This window comes from Daldinia loculata (genome assembly GCF_022478755.1).
Source record: "Daldinia loculata strain CBS 113971 unplaced genomic scaffold F4817scaffold_52, whole genome shotgun sequence".
Lineage (NCBI taxonomy): Eukaryota > Fungi > Ascomycota > Sordariomycetes > Xylariales > Hypoxylaceae > Daldinia > Daldinia loculata.
In genome coordinates, this window is record NW_026054906.1 from 17,982 (window position 1) to 35,105 (window position 17,124).

Below are 17,124 nucleotides of genomic sequence, written 5' to 3' on the forward strand. Positions count from 1 at the left end.
ATGGTGGTATGTTAACCTGATACCAAGCGGCGATTGCAACTGAGTGAAGAGCACATTTTCGGTAGCTAGAGCATATCAAGACTAGAGAACGACAGGACGTTACTGTTTTATAGATTATGAATGTACGTTATCGAGGTTCTACATACTCGAGGAATGAGAAGAAGCTGGTGAATTACGAGACATTTTAGTTGTGTTGTTTACCTATAGGCAGTTTTATTGGGACAATACTGGCTTGCTAGATACGATGATAACCCCGTGCTAACTCAGGTATGAGAACATTAGAAGACTCCCTCGGAATAATCCACAATGACGAAGTTCTCTAGAAACGGCACTACCCAGCTCTTGAATTCCGCATGCCACGGGTCCTCGTTAACGTAATAGTTCCGGTCCTCGATCGATTCGAATTCCGCAACGAAAGCGTGTGTGAGATCACGCTAGAGGCTTAATTAGCGACCTTGCAACTCCATATATCTATGACCCTAGTAGTTCGGCGCTTACCTGTGCTCCTTCGATAGAGTTGTCTTTGCCGCCGGTAAGAGACCTGATGTATTGTTTCCCCGACGTGGCATTGACGCAGCCTTCCTTCAGACCAAGCATGCGCGACGTTGCCTACACCGAAGTTAGTATAAGTGAGTTATATAGCGCATTGGCAACCGGAAGCTAGTGGGAACGGACCTCATTCACGGCGTCGGCGCCGGTGTCGGCTTTGAATTGGAATAGGACTAGATGTTTTAAAAGCATGTTGATCTGAATATAAAGGTAACTGGACTAAAATATTGGGAATAAATAGAAGAATATAGTTGTAAGTTGTAAAGATGGATATAACTCCTAAGGTACGGATCTTTAGTATATAAAGGAGATATTCGGCATTTTTCTTGCATGAGGACTGAGAAATAGGGGGCAAGGAGTGGGGTCCTCTAGATCTCCTCAATGGAGCCAACGAAGCCAACGGAGCCTCTAACTAGATATGTAAAACTCCCGAGAAACGAGAAGATTATTGATCTTAGTTAACGCAGATTACGGTAAAGCGTCGCAAGTAGACTCTCTAGCTTTTCACGGGTCCTCTCTTACCGCCATCGTTCTCTACGCTCTACATAGGTATCAGCTACCGAACATCTCAATATAATGGCCGCGTGGGCCGTGGGTATACCCGACGCTGAAACGCTTGCCAGGCCTTTGATAATCAGATCAACGCATCCGTCCCCGGGGTTATGCACCGACTTATCATACCGGCGGCTTTCCTAGACGGATCAGAAGAGCCGCATTGCTAGTACAAGATTATAAGATTAATTGTGGAATTTGGAGGTATAACTCTATCCTCGATAAAGTGGTGAATAGTATCGCTAATACTACGTAGCATCGCCAAAGACTAGATCAGCGCCAAGAGTAAGGTCATATAGAAGCTGTTATATAGGAGCTTAAACTCGGGCTTCAACCCGGCTTGTCCAAATAGCAAACATCTAGGTCGCCCCGTATTGCAGCCCCAATAACCGACCAAGGCTCGAAATTGGAGCTAGGCAAGTGGTCTTGAAGAAGTCGTAACATGGCTACGTTGCCAGCCTGCGCAGCTACTTGAATAGGCGGTGCGGATACGTAATTATGGTCCCTGGTGTCGTAGCCTTCCGCAAGTAGTCGTTCGGCTAGCGATGCAAGATTAAGATGAGTGACAACTGTTAAGGTGTTCACGCCGAAGTTCTCTTCCGGCTTGTCTTCTTCGACGACTAAAGGGCCCCGTCTATCGATATACTCGGAGCCTAATACGAAACTCCTATAGTGTAATGTTGTTTGTTATTGAATATTGAAGGCGATGTTAAAACGTATAAATAACATCGAGCGAAGCACGAAGAGTTATGCACCCAAGTGCCGAGGAACCCAAACCTACGCATTCTTAACATGTTACTTCTAAGAGGCATCGATCAATCGGGTCGTTCCCGAGTACATCCAAGTAGACATTTATTACACATCTTCCCCACTACCTATATAAGGGGTTGGCTCCTAAAACTCCTTATTCTACACGTATATTGACTATGTCTAGAACTCCATTAATGAGGCGAGAACCTGACTCTTGTGCTAACTAATAATGTGGGATTATATGGTTCATTAATGGACACTACACTAGGACAAATCCCCAAACGCAGGGTGTCGTTTTATAAACCTATATTGAGAGAATTGGCCCAGTTGTCAAAAAAGAAATGTCAAACCAATCCGAACTCGGACCATCATTTCTATTTAGTTAACAGATTACACTAGTTGAATACACCGACACTTGCGTCTCTTTTGCATCTCCGCACATGTCTTGGCTGCTGCAAGTCTACTCTAGGGCTTTGCCGGTCGCGCCCATGGTAGCGATGAGGCGTTGGCGTATATGCTCACCAACAATAGTCTCGACGCCAGACCCGTCGAGGGCCTTGCACTTGAGCTTGAGCTGGCCGTTAAGAAACCAGGGCACAGAGTACCTGTGGTTGGTGCCGGAGGTGATGACACGGTGGCGTGCGCTGCGGTAGTAGCCCGCGGTCCACTTCTGCATCATGTCGCCCATGTTGATCACGTACGAATTCTCCTTGGGCGGCACCGTGATCCACGTCTCTGTCGGCGGGTACCATACCTCCAAGCCCTTCGTGCCCATCTCCTGGAGCAGAATGGTGACGCAGCCGAAGTCGGTGTGGTCACCCACTACTCTTAGTTAGACATGCATAGAGCGGTAGAAGAAGCAAGAAAGGAGAACATACCGCCAAACTGCCGCTCGTCGAGGACTTCTTGGGGAGCGTAATGCAGCAGTCTCATGGGCATGGATGGGTTGACGGCAAGCTCATCCATTACGTCAGGAGGATGTCCCCAGGCCTTTGGAAGACCGCGGGAAAGGAGCTTGAGGAGCACTTTGGAGAGCGCAAGCATAGTGGCTTGGTACTCCATGGCAGGAGTTCGAAATTCTTCGTCTTTGAGGTTCTTGGGCCACAAGTTGGGGCCGGTTGAGAAAGTGCCAGCATCTGGGTGGTCAGCAGGGACCTCGTGGCCGATCATGAAGCACTGATTCACGTCAGTTCTAAGCCTCTTCTTCACTGTTTCTAAATGCTCATTATTTCGACGTAGTATTAGGCATTGCCATTCATGCGCTCACCTCTTTGGTGTCGGGTAGGAGACCTTTTTGGTGGGTTTGAATTCCAGGGGGCTCATAGCCGCGGAATGATTTGCCCATCGACTTGCCGACCCAAACATCCATACGCTCCTCCTGAGAGAGTTCGAAGAATCTCCTAGCACACTTGAGGATTCCGTTGCGTTTTTCTTCGCTCACACCATGACCGACGAGGTAAAAGAAACCGTACGTGGTGCAAGCGTGGCGTATAGCATCGACAACACCGCTCTTAGCCTCCTCAGATGCATTTGGGTCTGTGAAGGGACTGATGTCCACAGTAGGGATAGCATCGGGTGCCATTTCTGGAATATTCTCGACGCTGCCCATCGTATTATCAGTTTTGACTACGTGTGTATTATATTTTTAAGGTGTTGTCGAGTTGTTATATTTAGGCAGTCATAGATAATCAACGCCTTGTATATAAATATTATTCCCCTTAGTTTCCTACTACAGAATCGAGATCACTAAAGACAACAAAGACAACTATACTTTTCTTATCGAAACAACGAGCTGCTGACTCAACCAGATCTTATCTGATGAAGGATTCTACGATCATATGCCATTAATACAAACGAGTACAGTAGTTCAACACGTTGTAATAGAAACCCCAGGTAGAACCGTTCCCCGAGGCTCGGTACCGTAAGGTGACATTTCTACCTTTCCTAACAGTCTAGAAACTCCAAGCCGATTCGTATAGTATGTATGTACGCGTCTTACTGGCATACTGTGGCGTATTTCCGACAATAGTTATTGACAGGGAATTCGTTTCTCCGTGATGACAGGCTGATCGGCACAACCAAACAAGTTGGTGTTCAGCAACATTTAGCTGAACACAAGAAACTCCGCACCGAGTCAAGTAGATAGGTAGCGATTTACACGAATTAAAGCTTCTTCTTGACTTTGGATTGGTGTACCTATTAGCATTTTCGTGCCAATATATCATGCGAGAAGTGGCAAGGTCACCCCAGAGTAGGATTGCGGGAATCAATTGACGAAAATGGTGTATCTTGACATGAGAGAAAGCAAGATAAGGACAGTGTGAAGTTGCTCGCTTTATTATTGCAGTTGGCCGCTGCGCTATATTGCTTCTTCCCCTACCGCTTCGAACTAACTTGTTTAATAGATCCGAAGTAGATCGTAGAATCAGGATTTTACAATGGCCAAGTGCTGTGATAGACTGCTTGGGTGTTCATCCCTGGCATTGCGAATTCAGAACATGATTCGGGCGATGCTCTTCTATTACACGCAAGCGTTTCTCCGCATCCCAAGATAAAAGCAATATAGATGAAGTAATATAGTATTCTAAGTGACAGACTGTCAAATATGGCTGTAAAGGCGGTGTAATGGTATCATACCTCTTTAGAAATATAGAACTGTTACTCCCATATCCGTACAACAATCTGTCAAACTTCGCTTGTTTCCGAAACAGACCTAGATCGATATCAATAAACCGTCAAGTAAGTCAGCAGGCTAGACTTCACTCACAAAATTCTCATTACTTACCTAGGTATTTATATGATTTGACTGACATTTCTCAGCCATACAATCCTCCAGAACGCCTTCTACCGCGTATCTCCGCACTATAACACCGTAACCAGGAGTAACTTCAGCCATAATAATCATGTCGGAACTCAACGATTTCCTGGTTCTCTTGCAAGACAAGCCGGGTATGTTGCAGACGCGCCTCAACAACGTACAGGCGCATATAGCCCACCTGAAGAGCCTTGTGGAATCTGGTACCGTCGTCATGTCTGGACCGACTCTTTCCTCACACCCCAAGACCGCCGGCGAGGAGCTCGCCGTCACCGGTAGCTCTGTGCTTGTTCGTGCGAACTCGGAAGAGGAGGTCCGCGCCTTTATCAACGACGACGTCTACGCCAAAATCGGTGTCTGGGATCTCGAGAAAATCACTATTGTTCCAATGAAGTGCGTGGTGCGAAAGCCTCTATGAGGCGATGTTGTACTTGGACCGCCGGGCTTAGATTAGGTACATCTGGTTATGAGACTTCATGTAGTGCTAGTTCCTGGAAAATAGAACGAAAGGCATGTTGTTCTATTAGTTAGGATATAGCATCAAAATCTGTATGGGGTCTTCCTCCTGGATAATCAATGAATGAGGGAGATACGAATAGACTAGACTCTTGTCGTTTCATACGAGAGTCTTGTTGCCTCATTGATATCCAGATAATTAAACATTGGAGCTTCTCTCGCGGATTCAAAAGTGATACAAATGCAATTCATATTTATTGAGGGGGGATATAATAGAACTTATGAGATTGAATTCTTCAGAGTTGGCTACCAACGAGATATTTCTAAAGTTTACTATGATTAAAGGTATAATTATAGAAATGAAGTTTCGTCTACCTCGTGGCCATTGTCAACCTGATGACATCAGCCTCTCTGGATGTATAAGAGACCCGACTCTTAATTTTCTTCATAATATTGTGCCGTAAACTCCAGCCTTATGCAGCCCTAGCATTTTCCTACCGCCTTCCCTCTATGCGATGGTATATTATAAGTGTCATGGCGTAGCGAGGGGTTCGGCGAAGTCCCTTGCATAGTATGTGGGTGTGTCTTGAGAATGTACTGTGAAGTGGCCATCACGCCTTAATGTTGAGCGCCCAGCCGGAGCGGTAGACTCTCAACGCTGCATACATAAAGCCTGATAAACATGCCGCGGCGCCGCCGAATCCCCATAGACCGTCCCATTCTAAAGGCTTCGTTTCGCCGAGGATAGCTCCAGCTACTGGACCACCTACCAGAAGACCCAAAGCAATGATACCAAAGCCCATACCTATTCTCGTTCCCAATTTCGACTTGTCTTGGGTCAAAGGGAAGAAGCAGACAGGCGGCATGGCAATGAAAACGCCGCTGAAGAACCCTGCGAGGACTGCGATGGTAATTATCGCGCCTTTAGTGTTCGCGGCCATGAAACAAAGCATCAGGATACCTGTGATGAACGCACATGGCGCAACGACGTTAAATGGACCAATCTTGTCCGAAACGGCGTTAGGAACGACTCGACCGAAGCAGGATGCGGCGTTGAAGATAGGAACCATGTAGAAGGAGAGAGCTTCGTCGGTGAGACCTCGTTCCTGGGGGTAGTACGAAATGTAGAAGATGAGGATGCTGAGACCCATGAAGCCGACGAAAGTGGTGATTGTGAAGGCCATATAGGGGATATCGCGGAAAGCAGTCCAATCAATCATAGATCTGGGCTTCGGGGACTTGAATCGCATCCTCATAATACTGATAGGGATGAGTAGAGTTCCCAGAGCAATAAAGCCCATAACACGGACTGACCAGGCATATCCAATCCTGCCTATTAGTTGATATAAGACGACAGGATATATGATGCCGCCGACGGAAGAGCCTGCTGATGATAGACCTAGAGCAAGGCCGAGTTTGGTGGTGAAGTAGGTAGGGATGAGAGATACGCAAGGTACAAATAGCATCCCTGCTCCTAACCCGACACAGAGACCTTGGGCGAGTACAACTTGCCAATATTCCTTACACAAGCTTAACATCATGTGACCAAATACGATGCCAAAGCTTCCAACAATCAACAGATGTCGTAGGTAGCCCCTATCGTAGATGGGGCCGGCGAAAACACCACCGACCAGAACCATGAAGGATTGAATCGAACCAATCCATGAGATATCCGAAGACGACCGATGGAAGAGTGCACCTGATTCGTAGTATGTCTGGAAAACGCCGAAAGCGTTTAGGATACCCCATGTATTGAAGAACAACATGAAGCCGCCGAGCACATGGAGCCAGGCAAGGAGGCCGCCGTTAGGAGGTGGTGGGGGACCCGCCCTTTGCGGCTCTAAGGGTGCAGACAGTGCCTCATTCTCGAGCTCGGTCGGGGGTGTTCGGGTCTTATCGTTGGTAGCATCGGCCTTTTCACTTCCGGCTACGAAACTGGTGTTGGAAACGGTAACATCTTCGGAGTCGCTCATGCGCGCATGCTTAGTCTCTGGGTTGAGAGCCATTGCGGCGGTGGTGATATTGTTGATGATGGTACAATTGTCGGGTAAATTGAGATAGATATGATGGGAACAAGGAATTGGAGAGAGAAGATTGTAAAATACCAGCCGTGTGGTTCTGTAGACTCTTGCGTAGGGCTTGGGGAACTGCGTTTCTTCTATGCTCGGAGCATCGGAACTAAGACAAATCAAATGAGTGTGTCTAATTTATTGTCTTATTTGTTCCTCGTCCATTTGAAGGAAGAGAAAGGGGGTCGGTGACGTGTGGTAGATGCCAAAACACGCGCGTGTTGAACCAGCTGTCTATACCAAGTGCCGAAACGTAATAAAGAAGTAAGCAAGTAGTGAGGATCTAGTATTAATTACTTGAAGGGATCTGAAGACACTGACGTGTACTAGATATCTCCCTGAAGCTTTCCTACGAATGGACTAGGTACTTGGAGAGTTATTGGAATCCTACTCGCTGTTTATAATGACTCAGGTAGCCGTGGCGCAACATAGTATCTTATTCCTCCCCATAGCAACCGTAGCAGCTAAACCGATTTTGAAAATTTTAACTCTGGGTACTTGAAGAAAATTTTAGTTCCTCTTTTCTATCATAGCAAACCAGTCGCTTTGGAAGTATCTCTGGTTGTACCTACTTTGGATATGATCTAGTTAGATGATTGGAAACTCCGAGCCGCAGCTCGGATATCGAGAGACAGAGCAAACATATTGTTTCTTGATAGGCTGATTCATTCAACTAATACATTACATACGGTAATAGTCCAACGGATTAGGTAAGATAAGATCTTTCTTGGCAGAGTCCAGTTCAGTTAATTCCCTAAAGGGGTAACTGTCGCTAGGAACTTTATCCCGTATTTACACAGTTACAACATAATGCAACAATATAATACAAGACACTGCATCATCCATCTATTTTTAAGAGATTACTTGTGAGACATTAATGTGCGAGTATCTCATAAATAATACCATATCAAATTTAGAGATCCGTTAGCGGATATGTAGAAAGTAGTTCCTGATAGATTCTTTATTCCGCGATGTGCGGATCTCCGAGATCCGAGTCGACCATTCTAGACTCCGGTAAACCCGCCGGCTCGGATATAACACATGGACCCTGTAGTAAATTCATGCATCTTCATGCATTTCACTTGCATCTTGTCACATACCTACTCCAAGGGGCGCGAGTCGGGATTTGCTTATAATTACGACCTGCTATATTCCTATAACCTTTAATCATATACTGTAACCAATTTCGATCTGATAATGGCTTATTGTAAGTACCTAAGAGGCATAGCTTTGATGTTATACTCCGAACTCTAACTACGAGCCGTAAAAATCTCCAGTAATATACTAATATCAACTCGGCGGTTTCCTATGCGATCTATCGTCTCGGCTGCGGAGGTATCCGTATAGTGAGTGCTTTGCTATTCAGCGGTTTTCTGTACATATGTTTAGACACCAACACATCTCATTTGAAAGGAAGCAAGGCAATCTATCTGCACCACATGTCATATATAACATACAGTAGTGACATCACCCATGGCTTTCAGTCTTTCGAGCAAGCAGCTCCCTCAAACATTCTTAAGCTCCAGCGCTACCCGTCAAATAAGTTCTAGATTTCTCTCGACATCCTCTATCATCTCCAATAACTACTTCGCCACTATTATATCATCTCCTCGCCGGTCTACTAGTCCTACGCAACAACAACAGCAGCAACAGTCCAGAGGTTTTACGCATTCAAGAAGCAAGATGGCCACTAACAACGCTGCCTGGATCAAAGAAGCGAAAGCCCATCCTTTCGTGGTTGAGTCCGCTCCCGTTTGGACCCCAGAGGCTAACGAGGTTCTCGTGAAGAACCATGCCGTCGCTATCAATCCCGTCGATGGCTCTCTCCAAGCTGCCGGCTGGTGGCCTCTCGATTACCCCACCGTGCTAGGCCAGGATGTTTCCGGTGTGATCGCTGCCGTTGGCCCTGGTGTCACTGCCTTCAAAGTTGGCGACCGTGTTGTCGGTCACGCTCTTGGCATGGCCAGCAAGCGTAGACAGGATGGTGGCTTCCAAGAGTACACAATTCTGCAGACTAACGTGACAACTTTACTCCCCGATAACATCCCCTTTGAGAAGGCTGCGGTACTCCCTCTAGCTCTATCCACTGCCGCCTGCGCTCTCTACCAAGACACCCACCTGAAGCTTCAGCTCCCTACTGTCCCCCCGCAAAAGCCCACGGGTAAGACGTTGATCGTCTGGGGTGGTTCCTCCGCAGTTGGAAGTAATGCCATACAACTCGCTGTCAACTCCGGCTACGAAGTCATCACTACCGCCTCCCCCAAGAACTTCGACTACGTAAAGAAGCTAGGTGCCAGCCAAGCCTTCGACTACTCTAGCCCAACCGTCCAAGACGACCTAATCAAGGCCCTCAAGGGCAAGACTACAGCCGGCGCCCTCGACTGCATTGGAGGCGCACCTCAAGGGATCCTGCAGCAGGTCATCGCCAACTCCGAGGGTGTAAAGGCTGTGGCGTCTACCAAGCGGGGTTGGCCCGAGCCACCGGCGGGCGTTACCATGTACTCCATCTTTGGCACCTCCCTTAGCGGCAACTTCGTTGGAAAGGCGATTTACAACGACTTCCTACCTGCGGCGCTGAAGGAGGGTACTTTCGTACCAGCACCTGAACCAAAGATTGTCGGCAAGGGCGTCGAGAAGATACAAGAGGCTGTTGACCTGATCAAGAAGGGTGTCTCGGCCACCAAATTGGTTGTCACTCTGTGAGTGGAGATATATACTCGCATAAGTTGAGACAGACGCGCGATGGAGGACGCAGTGAAACCTTGAAGGTATCGCTACACTAGCACATATCTAACTACCTACGATGCCATTGGCGCCGTGTATTGATAGTAGGCTTGAGTCTAACTGTTGAAAAGATTAGATATACCTAGGAAGAAGAAAATTCAATAAGTTCCCACGTCCCGCTTTACAGGTCTCGACCATTCGACATACCTACCTTGCTTTCTCATGATAACCCAATATGTATCAAGCCCATTGCTGCATATTGCTGCGATGATGGGATCTTGCCCCTCTGAGCTGTGTGGTAAAGAAACTTTTTATTCGCAAGGGTTATGTGATACTGAACGTCAACCGGACTCCGCATCCGTGGCTTTCCTTTTCCAGAGCCATCCACTAGCGTTGGATCTTGGAAGAGAGAGAGGTAACAGTCACAATAATTGGCCGAGACAGGTTCTAATATATCGGTATATCGGCGGAAACTACAGACGCCTTCCGACTTATACGTACGTGGCGCTTCAAGATAGACATCTCATTGGCCTTATAGATATAACCATAATTTTGCAGGTCCACTAAGCGATCGGGCGGAGCCACTCCCGCAGATCATAAACACCACATTCGATATATGTTTAGTCTAAAGCAAGTTTCTGCAACAACCTTGACATGATATAAAATGGCAACTGGGAGTGGATAACATACGGCGGTGAGGTGAGCATCTTAATTAATGTGTGGCTGGCTGAGTCAGGTTGAGGACTAGCTCGCTATCTGTAGCCGTAACAGGCGATCCGTGTGTTGTGGTGTTGTGGTGTTGTGCAGCAGCTTCTGTACCACACTTGTCTCGGTGTTAGGTGTTCTACCTAACTATTTTTTTAAGTTGTGTAGGTATACTTGTTGTATATACCTTAGGTACCTAACGTATTGTATCTCGTGTGAGCGGGGGAGGTGATATGTTAGGTACACAGATGGGAGTGAAATTCTTGGGCATGTGGTAGGCATGTGGTATATTCCATCCGTGGCGTACTTCTGTAGTTGTAGAACTACATGAAGTTCAAGTAAAATCCGTAACTCCATGGCGGAGACCGAGTTGACAACCCCGAGACGGGTAAGATCAGGAGGCATATATACCCTTTGGTATCTAGTGCTATTCCATCTATTTCTCTATCACTTCTCATCAAGCTTCCCCAGCCCTGACGATAGCCTATACTCTTACTGATCATACTGGGAGGACGATCGCTGTTGGTGGCGAACCATGTGGGGTTATAAGCCCTGTCTTCCCACGCATCAAGGGTCCTGTTCAGGTTATTATCCATACCGCTGGGAGTCCTAGATAACCTTCTGGTGGTTCCTCCCTCACTACTCTCACGCCCCTAGCTCGAACGTCACGCCATGGAGGGGGCAAAGGGTGTAAGATACCGGTTGCACATAGGTAAGCTTAATTGTGTAGTACTTTGATTTCTCTCGACACGACTTTAGCATGCAAGCGAAGCGAACTGTGCATCGTAACATGGGCTGACCGATTTGCAGGATCGGTACTTGTGGTCTTAATTGGTGGGATTTGACGTACATAATATACACCTGCACTATCTGCCGATACCGTGACTTGATTACTTACATGTATAACCCGCAAATGACTTACAGCTTACAATACTTATATACCTTAAGCTACTCAAATTATTCGAAAATTCAACCTTAAACTCTTTAAACTATTCTTAATAACTAGTTCAGTAAAGATTTTATGCGTATATTGCTTTAAAGTATAGTTTAGAAATTCAAGATACGAGAGATATGCAAACAACACAGGGCTACCTGAACTCCCCAATCCAACGGCGTGCATGCTTGGTGTATATATGTACACAGAAACGGTCGGGACCGAACCAAGACCAAGACTCCACATGTAGATTCTTACCTCGGGGCAATCTTCACTCTACATCAATCCAACTACCTAATAGAAATGCCTCGTTTTACTTCTTCAGATGTAAGGTACCTAATTCATAACCACTATAACCAGACCGGTTTTATATATCCTAGGATGAATCATCACAATACTATCTTTCAAGTCTATCCATAACTTTGGTGCCGTTAATTAACCTCAATACTGAGCCGTGTCGGACGGGATCAATTAAGATAAAACGCGCCTTTGAAACTTTGCCATCTTCCAAGCTCTGGTTAACACCAATTATCAAGTTGCCTCTTACGAAACTCTACGTTCTTAGATTGTCTATAGTATATTAAGGCGGCGGTATCATACCGTTTGTGAACGTCATGGGGCACCAGGATGATAGCGTGTTAAGAACTAAACTTGGGATATTGTCTTCCTATAACGGTAATCTCCATCAGCCCCCTAACGCTGTTCCAGATTTGACATAGGTACCTAGAGTTATGTACTAAGAATTGCATGACTTGCTCCAGACTATCGTCGCCCTATTACTCAGCCTGCCCTACAGGGCTAAAAAGCATAATGACAAGAAATGTAATTGGATGCCGGAAAGTATCCATTTACAACAAGTTAAGAAGCCCAAGCAGTCGATATTGCTCGCAGAATTGGCTGGCTAGCCCATGCATTGTGTATCACGTATCACGAGTGTTGGACACGGCAGGCTGGGCGTAACCATTACCCAAAGAGCCTCAGACATAAATGGTCACAAATGTGACACGAAAAATATATGCAGCCAAGATAGATACTCCCCGCCATCGAGCTGTACCTACACTACCTGATCCTTATGAGACACGAGGAGACTATGCCGTAATACTTGATGTTTTAACCTATGAGGTGCTGTACGACTCCTACACTGCTGAAGTAATCCGACGGTTCCTTTGCTGACTTACCTCGGACCTTAGACGGCATGCAAAACGACCCGTCTTATCTATACACCTAGCCAACCGACTTAGTTGGCAACCCTCCTACCATACTTGCTATCACTCACGTGGCCGGCTGAAAAAGTGTCAATAGCTAAAGAGTGGGTTCAGTTCTCGATATCCCCAATGATAGTAGCACATGGTGGTGTAACATGGCATGGGTTTTCGAAGTTAAGCTTTTACTTCTTAGGGGTACCTCATTATAGACCTTTTACATACCTACTCCTATGTAACAGCTGGTTCGAACTACATCGCGAATCCTACGGCGATCACTCAGCCTAAGGGTAAATAGGTATACATCCCGAAGGTACGGATTCGATCCTGCGAAGCTTAACTCGTCATCTATTCATCACCTCCAGTTAGGTTTTTGGTCAGCAAGCCCCCTGAAACCACATGTTCAGGGTCAGCCCGATCGCAAAACCGACTGAGAGTTTTATACTTAGGACTCGTGTAGAGAGGCTACCTAGGTATGTGTCCCATCGGTGGAAGACGCCTCACGCATTAGCGGGTAGGTAGCGGCAGAGTTTCTCGGCAGCATCGTCATTCATTCCTATAGATAGGTACATAACCATATAATACTTAGTCCCCACAGCAGGAATTGCTTTTTTTATACGTAGCTTGTCTTTAATCGAGGAGGAACCCTATAAACTTCTAGCTCCCCAAGATTGTTGCAAAGTAACTAAGTCAAGTCCGACTAGCGTAATAATTCAAGTCTCATTTCCCACTGAGATGCCTCAGCCGGTTGACCTCAGCGTTAAGACGTCGACGCCGCCAACACGACAAAATCCAGGTGCAGGTATGATATATGAGTCTCTTAACCGTTCATTCATAACAGGACATGTCGTCTTTATCCCGCGCGTACGACATTGATACTTCTCTCTAAGGCTCTCATGTTGAACAGGTACGAGTGATACCTTAGAGTAATGATCAATTGGCAAATCCGCACATCTTGCCATAGGTTGACGCTTGACTTTTCAATATCTCTGTCTTCTAGGTTGCTAATATACGTTTCTTATGTAGCCTGTGAAGAATGCCGTCGTCGTAAGGTCCGATGTGATCGGCAACAGCCTGCGTGTGGCCTATGCCTGTCATCCGGCGTACAATGTCAAGTTACAACCCCTCGTCCTCCTCGTGGTCCGAAGCGCGGCTATTTAAAAGCGCTACAAGCTCGCATCGGTACGTGCTGCGGTATATCGAATGGAATTTTGACCTGCCCCTAGTAGATATATTTCCGGAATAAAGGCGGCTTCGATTCGAGTCACGACCAATCTCATGCTAACACTCTTATCCCCGATTTAGCTACCCTCGAAGGAACTTTACTTCAACAGCAACAGCAACAACCCTGTAGTAACAGCAGTAATACGATATCCATCTCTCCTGGAGATACCTCGATTGAAAGCCTCTCATTCAACGACTCCTCGCCCTTAACATGGGACTTTACCGTCACCGCTGACGAAGACGCGACACTCCGCGATCTATGTCAGGGAACAGGGCCCAGCACAGCATCAGGAGGATCTTCGTTAGACGGGGGTTCAGTCCACGCCTCAACATCACCTATACAAGGATTTGAGACTCTTAACGACGGGATGGGATTCGCGGATGCGGTAATGACTCGAAAGATGTCGGAAATGTCAGAGGGGCTAGACGGAATCAACATATCAAATTTAATGCAGGCAGATTTGTAAGTCCATTACTCTCGACTCTTCCTCTCTCACCCTCGTAGCTTTGCCTTACTTTAGGTAGAGATCAGCTCTACTTTGACAGAGTGCACGTCTTTGCGCCTGTACTACATCAACGCCGGTATTTCTCCTGGGCTCGTAACATAGCTAAGACGGAAGCTCAATCATGCCTCCGGTATGCAATGTGGACCTTGGCTGCATCCGTGTCAGCACACTATCAGAACATCGGCGACTCCCTATATCGTTGTACCCGGCGGGCTCTCGAGGCCCTCGACTCGAAATGCACAGGTCTTACGATGACTGAAATGGAGCAAGTCCAGGCCTGGCTCCTACTGGCAATCCACGAATTCATGTGCGTCGATTTTAGCAGAGGCTGGATAAGCGCCGGTCGCGCCTTTAGACTAATTCAACTCAACTGGCATCAATACACGGATGGGCCGGACGTAAGCTTGACGCGGACGGATTGGGTCGATGCGGAGCAAATGAGGAGGACATTCTGGCTGGCGTACTGCCTGGACCGGTTTATAAGTGTCCGGAATAACTCGCCCATGACTTTTAGCGAACAGGTAATAGTCAAATATCTCCAGTGGTCTAGTTGGCATCGACTTGGTGCTGACTTACTACCCCCCTTAACTAGAATACAACCCGCCTACCGGCGCCAGAAGTAGATTTTCAGAATGAGCAGCCCACTATAAGCGGATTTCTTTCAGAAGCAATAACGACAAGGGATGCTATATCCACCTCAGCATTTGTCAAATGTATCGTTGTCGCAACCGTCGTCGGCCGAGCCCTCAACCACGGACAACAATCCGTGGTCGATAGCATGTATATTCAGGAGTCGCGAAGCTTCTGGGAACGGCATGAATGGATCAATTCCACGGTGGTACAACAGATGGATGTGTTCAACCAGAATTGTCCCACTGCCGCGCAAGAAGCGGATCCGATGCTCCTTTTTATCAGCATGATGTGGCGAACGACGGTACTCTACATGTATCAACTTATTAAGTCGGTGATACACACCGCGGATGAGAAGAGATCTGTCTTGGCGGATTACACGAGGCAATCTACAACAGCCGCCAAGGAGATTGTGAATCTGACTAATAAATTATCACAATTGAATTCTTTCAAGGCTAGTCTAACCACCTACCCCTACCTCCTTATCACACTATTCCCACCTCCCGTTGGTGTTTGTCAACATACAACATACAACATCCATATACTGACAGTCTCAACTAGGTCCACCCACTTACACCAATACCATTATCGTTATGCGCCGAGTTTTTCGTCACTTACCACGAGCTGGGCGATACGTACGGCAAACAGCTCCAAGAAATTACAGAAGCCATGCACGGCTTAATAAGTTTTAGTAATCTTGGACCGGGTCTTAATTCCTACACCAGGTAAGGAGGAAATCTTGTGTATAGTGTGTATCGCAATCTCAAACTGTATAATTTGACTTTGGTCGTCGAAGTGGGCGGTACATAATAATTTCATGAAGTTTTTTGGATGGGCCATGTTTACAGACAGACAACCCACGCTAGAGTAGAAGAGTCTCGAGACAAAAAGCAAATACCAAGCTACTGTGTTAAGGATTTTATTTTTCCTGTGACTCTTTTTTCTTTCGGCAAGGCAGCCAGGATATCCCCGTTTACAAGACGTTATATTAAGCTCCCCGCCTTACGCCTACATAAGACGAGGATGATTACATCAAGTCCAAGACTCTGGCCATATGGATCAGCCCTAGATCTAATAGATTTAGTAATTCACTGTTTGAATACTAGACTTACAAAAGTAATACTTTATCTTGTGCTCTAGGTTAGGGTTGTAATATAATAGCGCGATTTAATTGCTTTCGTCTACTGATATGATTTGGAATATCTCTAGCTAAAATGCCTCAATTTTCTCGCACTCTACTCCCTGCGATAGTGTAACACTACTTCTACAGCGCCGCACAGCGCGTGGTTAAAGGTTAAACTGCAAGTAAGTCTTACGTACATGGAGGATGAAGGAGTAAGGGGAGAAAAGTAAAGATCTACAGCAAAGCATCAGCTTGGGTTAATCGGTGTATCGGTGGACAGTGGACTAACATCCGGTATCAATCTAAGCGGGCGTCGGTGATGGGGCTAGGTACGCTACTGCTGTGTAACTAACGCTATATTGGTGTATTATGTAGCTAGCGGTTACACTGCAATGAACTACCTAGCTGACTACTAGTCTACCGAGGTAGTTGGACCGGGCCGTTGGAACAAAGAGCCTTAGAGGCATTAGAATGAAAGTTAAACTGTATTATAGGTATACCTATAGGTACCTCTACGCTATGTTCCGATGTAACGTGGTATATGACATAGAACTTGTAGTAACCCGTTCGCGTTATTTTCTATCGATGGATATTAACCGCGATCACTTATAGGTATATCGAAAAGTAAGTTCCGGTGCGGGAAAGCATAATGAGAATAAGATGTAGTTAGAGTACCGAGGTAGAAGAAGAAGATAAGCCGGGGGTATCTCGAAAGTACCTAACCTAACATAATCCGTAAGCAACGTTGTCGTGTACTTCGATGCATTAAAGCCGATCGATCCCTGGGCGGTAGATCTATTTTATCGCTAACAATGTCTTTTCTAACTCCATTCATGCGTAATGTCTCTGTTGCCCAAGCCTCGTATCGTCAACTACACCACATCG

At 46.4% G+C, this 17,124-nt stretch overlaps 6 protein-coding genes across 6 annotated transcripts; 3 read left to right on the plus strand and 3 right to left on the minus strand.

The window, feature by feature from the left end:
* Window positions 1–91: 91 nt before the first annotated feature.
* On the minus strand, window positions 92–1,305 carry F4817DRAFT_220930 (stress responsive A/B barrel domain protein). Its single transcript, XM_049298818.1, has 3 exons — window positions 676–1,305; window positions 499–609; window positions 92–434 (listed from the first exon to the last, which is right to left on the minus strand). The coding sequence occupies exons 1-3, from the start codon at window positions 739–741 to the stop codon at window positions 279–281; spliced, it is 333 nt and encodes a 110-aa protein (XP_049156019.1). The 5' UTR covers window positions 742–1,305; the 3' UTR covers window positions 92–278.
* An 863-nt stretch (window positions 1,306–2,168) lies between these two features.
* On the minus strand, window positions 2,169–3,631 carry F4817DRAFT_220958 (Clavaminate synthase-like protein). Its single transcript, XM_049298819.1, has 3 exons — window positions 3,119–3,631; window positions 2,730–3,027; window positions 2,169–2,673 (listed from the first exon to the last, which is right to left on the minus strand). The coding sequence occupies exons 1-3, from the start codon at window positions 3,458–3,460 to the stop codon at window positions 2,312–2,314; spliced, it is 1,002 nt and encodes a 333-aa protein (XP_049156020.1). The 5' UTR covers window positions 3,461–3,631; the 3' UTR covers window positions 2,169–2,311.
* Window positions 3,632–4,266: 635 nt separating this feature from the next.
* On the plus strand, window positions 4,267–5,388 carry F4817DRAFT_346906 (uncharacterized protein). Its single transcript, XM_049304479.1, has 2 exons — window positions 4,267–4,590; window positions 4,672–5,388. The coding sequence occupies exon 2, from the start codon at window positions 4,755–4,757 to the stop codon at window positions 5,082–5,084; it is 330 nt and encodes a 109-aa protein (XP_049156021.1). The 5' UTR covers window positions 4,267–4,590; window positions 4,672–4,754; the 3' UTR covers window positions 5,085–5,388.
* Window positions 5,389–5,733: 345 nt separating this feature from the next.
* Window positions 5,734–7,128, minus strand: F4817DRAFT_360840 (MFS general substrate transporter; the record flags this gene model as incomplete). The annotated part of the gene is made up of 2 exons (XM_049306329.1): window positions 5,734–6,993; window positions 7,054–7,128. 2 exons carry the CDS (start codon window positions 7,126–7,128, stop codon window positions 5,734–5,736), a joined length of 1,335 nt encoding a protein of 444 aa, XP_049156022.1.
* Window positions 7,129–8,494: 1,366 nt separating this feature from the next.
* Window positions 8,495–10,462, plus strand: F4817DRAFT_221140 (GroES-like protein). Its single transcript, XM_049298821.1, has 2 exons — window positions 8,495–9,959; window positions 10,047–10,462. Exon 1 carries the CDS (start codon window positions 8,665–8,667, stop codon window positions 9,892–9,894), a length of 1,230 nt encoding a protein of 409 aa, XP_049156023.1. The 5' UTR covers window positions 8,495–8,664; the 3' UTR covers window positions 9,895–9,959; window positions 10,047–10,462.
* A 3,029-nt stretch (window positions 10,463–13,491) lies between these two features.
* F4817DRAFT_318908 (fungal-specific transcription factor domain-containing protein) lies at window positions 13,492–15,845 on the plus strand (the record flags this gene model as incomplete). The annotated part of the gene is made up of 6 exons (XM_049300988.1): window positions 13,492–13,558; window positions 13,783–13,938; window positions 14,062–14,443; window positions 14,506–15,007; window positions 15,079–15,627; window positions 15,678–15,845. 6 exons carry the CDS (start codon window positions 13,492–13,494, stop codon window positions 15,843–15,845), a joined length of 1,824 nt encoding a protein of 607 aa, XP_049156024.1.
* Window positions 15,846–17,124: the final 1,279 nt, after the last annotated feature.

What these genes read in the sequence shown, in the direction of transcription:
- F4817DRAFT_346906 (XM_049304479.1), top strand. Translation starts at nt 4,755, where the DNA reads ATGTCGGAACTCAACGATTTCCTGGTTCTCTTGCAAGACAAGCCGGGT.
- F4817DRAFT_221140 (XM_049298821.1), top strand. Translation starts at nt 8,665, where the DNA reads ATGGCTTTCAGTCTTTCGAGCAAGCAGCTCCCTCAAACATTCTTAAGC.
- F4817DRAFT_220958 (XM_049298819.1), bottom strand. Translation starts at nt 3,460, where the DNA reads ATGGGCAGCGTCGAGAATATTCCAGAAATGGCACCCGATGCTATCCCT. An exon ending in TCCTACCCGACACCAAAGAG is followed by an intron (nt 3,028 to 3,118) that starts GTGAGCGCATGA and finishes GACGTGAATCAG; the next exon opens with TGCTTCATGATCGGCCACGA. An exon ending in CGACGAGCGGCAGTTTGGCG is followed by an intron (nt 2,674 to 2,729) that starts GTATGTTCTCCT and finishes AACTAAGAGTAG; the next exon opens with TGGGTGACCACACCGACTTC.
- F4817DRAFT_220930 (XM_049298818.1), bottom strand. Translation starts at nt 741, where the DNA reads ATGCTTTTAAAACATCTAGTCCTATTCCAATTCAAAGCCGACACCGGC. An exon ending in GCGCCGACGCCGTGAATGAG is followed by an intron (nt 610 to 675) that starts GTCCGTTCCCAC and finishes ACTTCGGTGTAG; the next exon opens with GCAACGTCGCGCATGCTTGG. An exon ending in ACTCTATCGAAGGAGCACAG is followed by an intron (nt 435 to 498) that starts GTAAGCGCCGAA and finishes TTAAGCCTCTAG; the next exon opens with CGTGATCTCACACACGCTTT.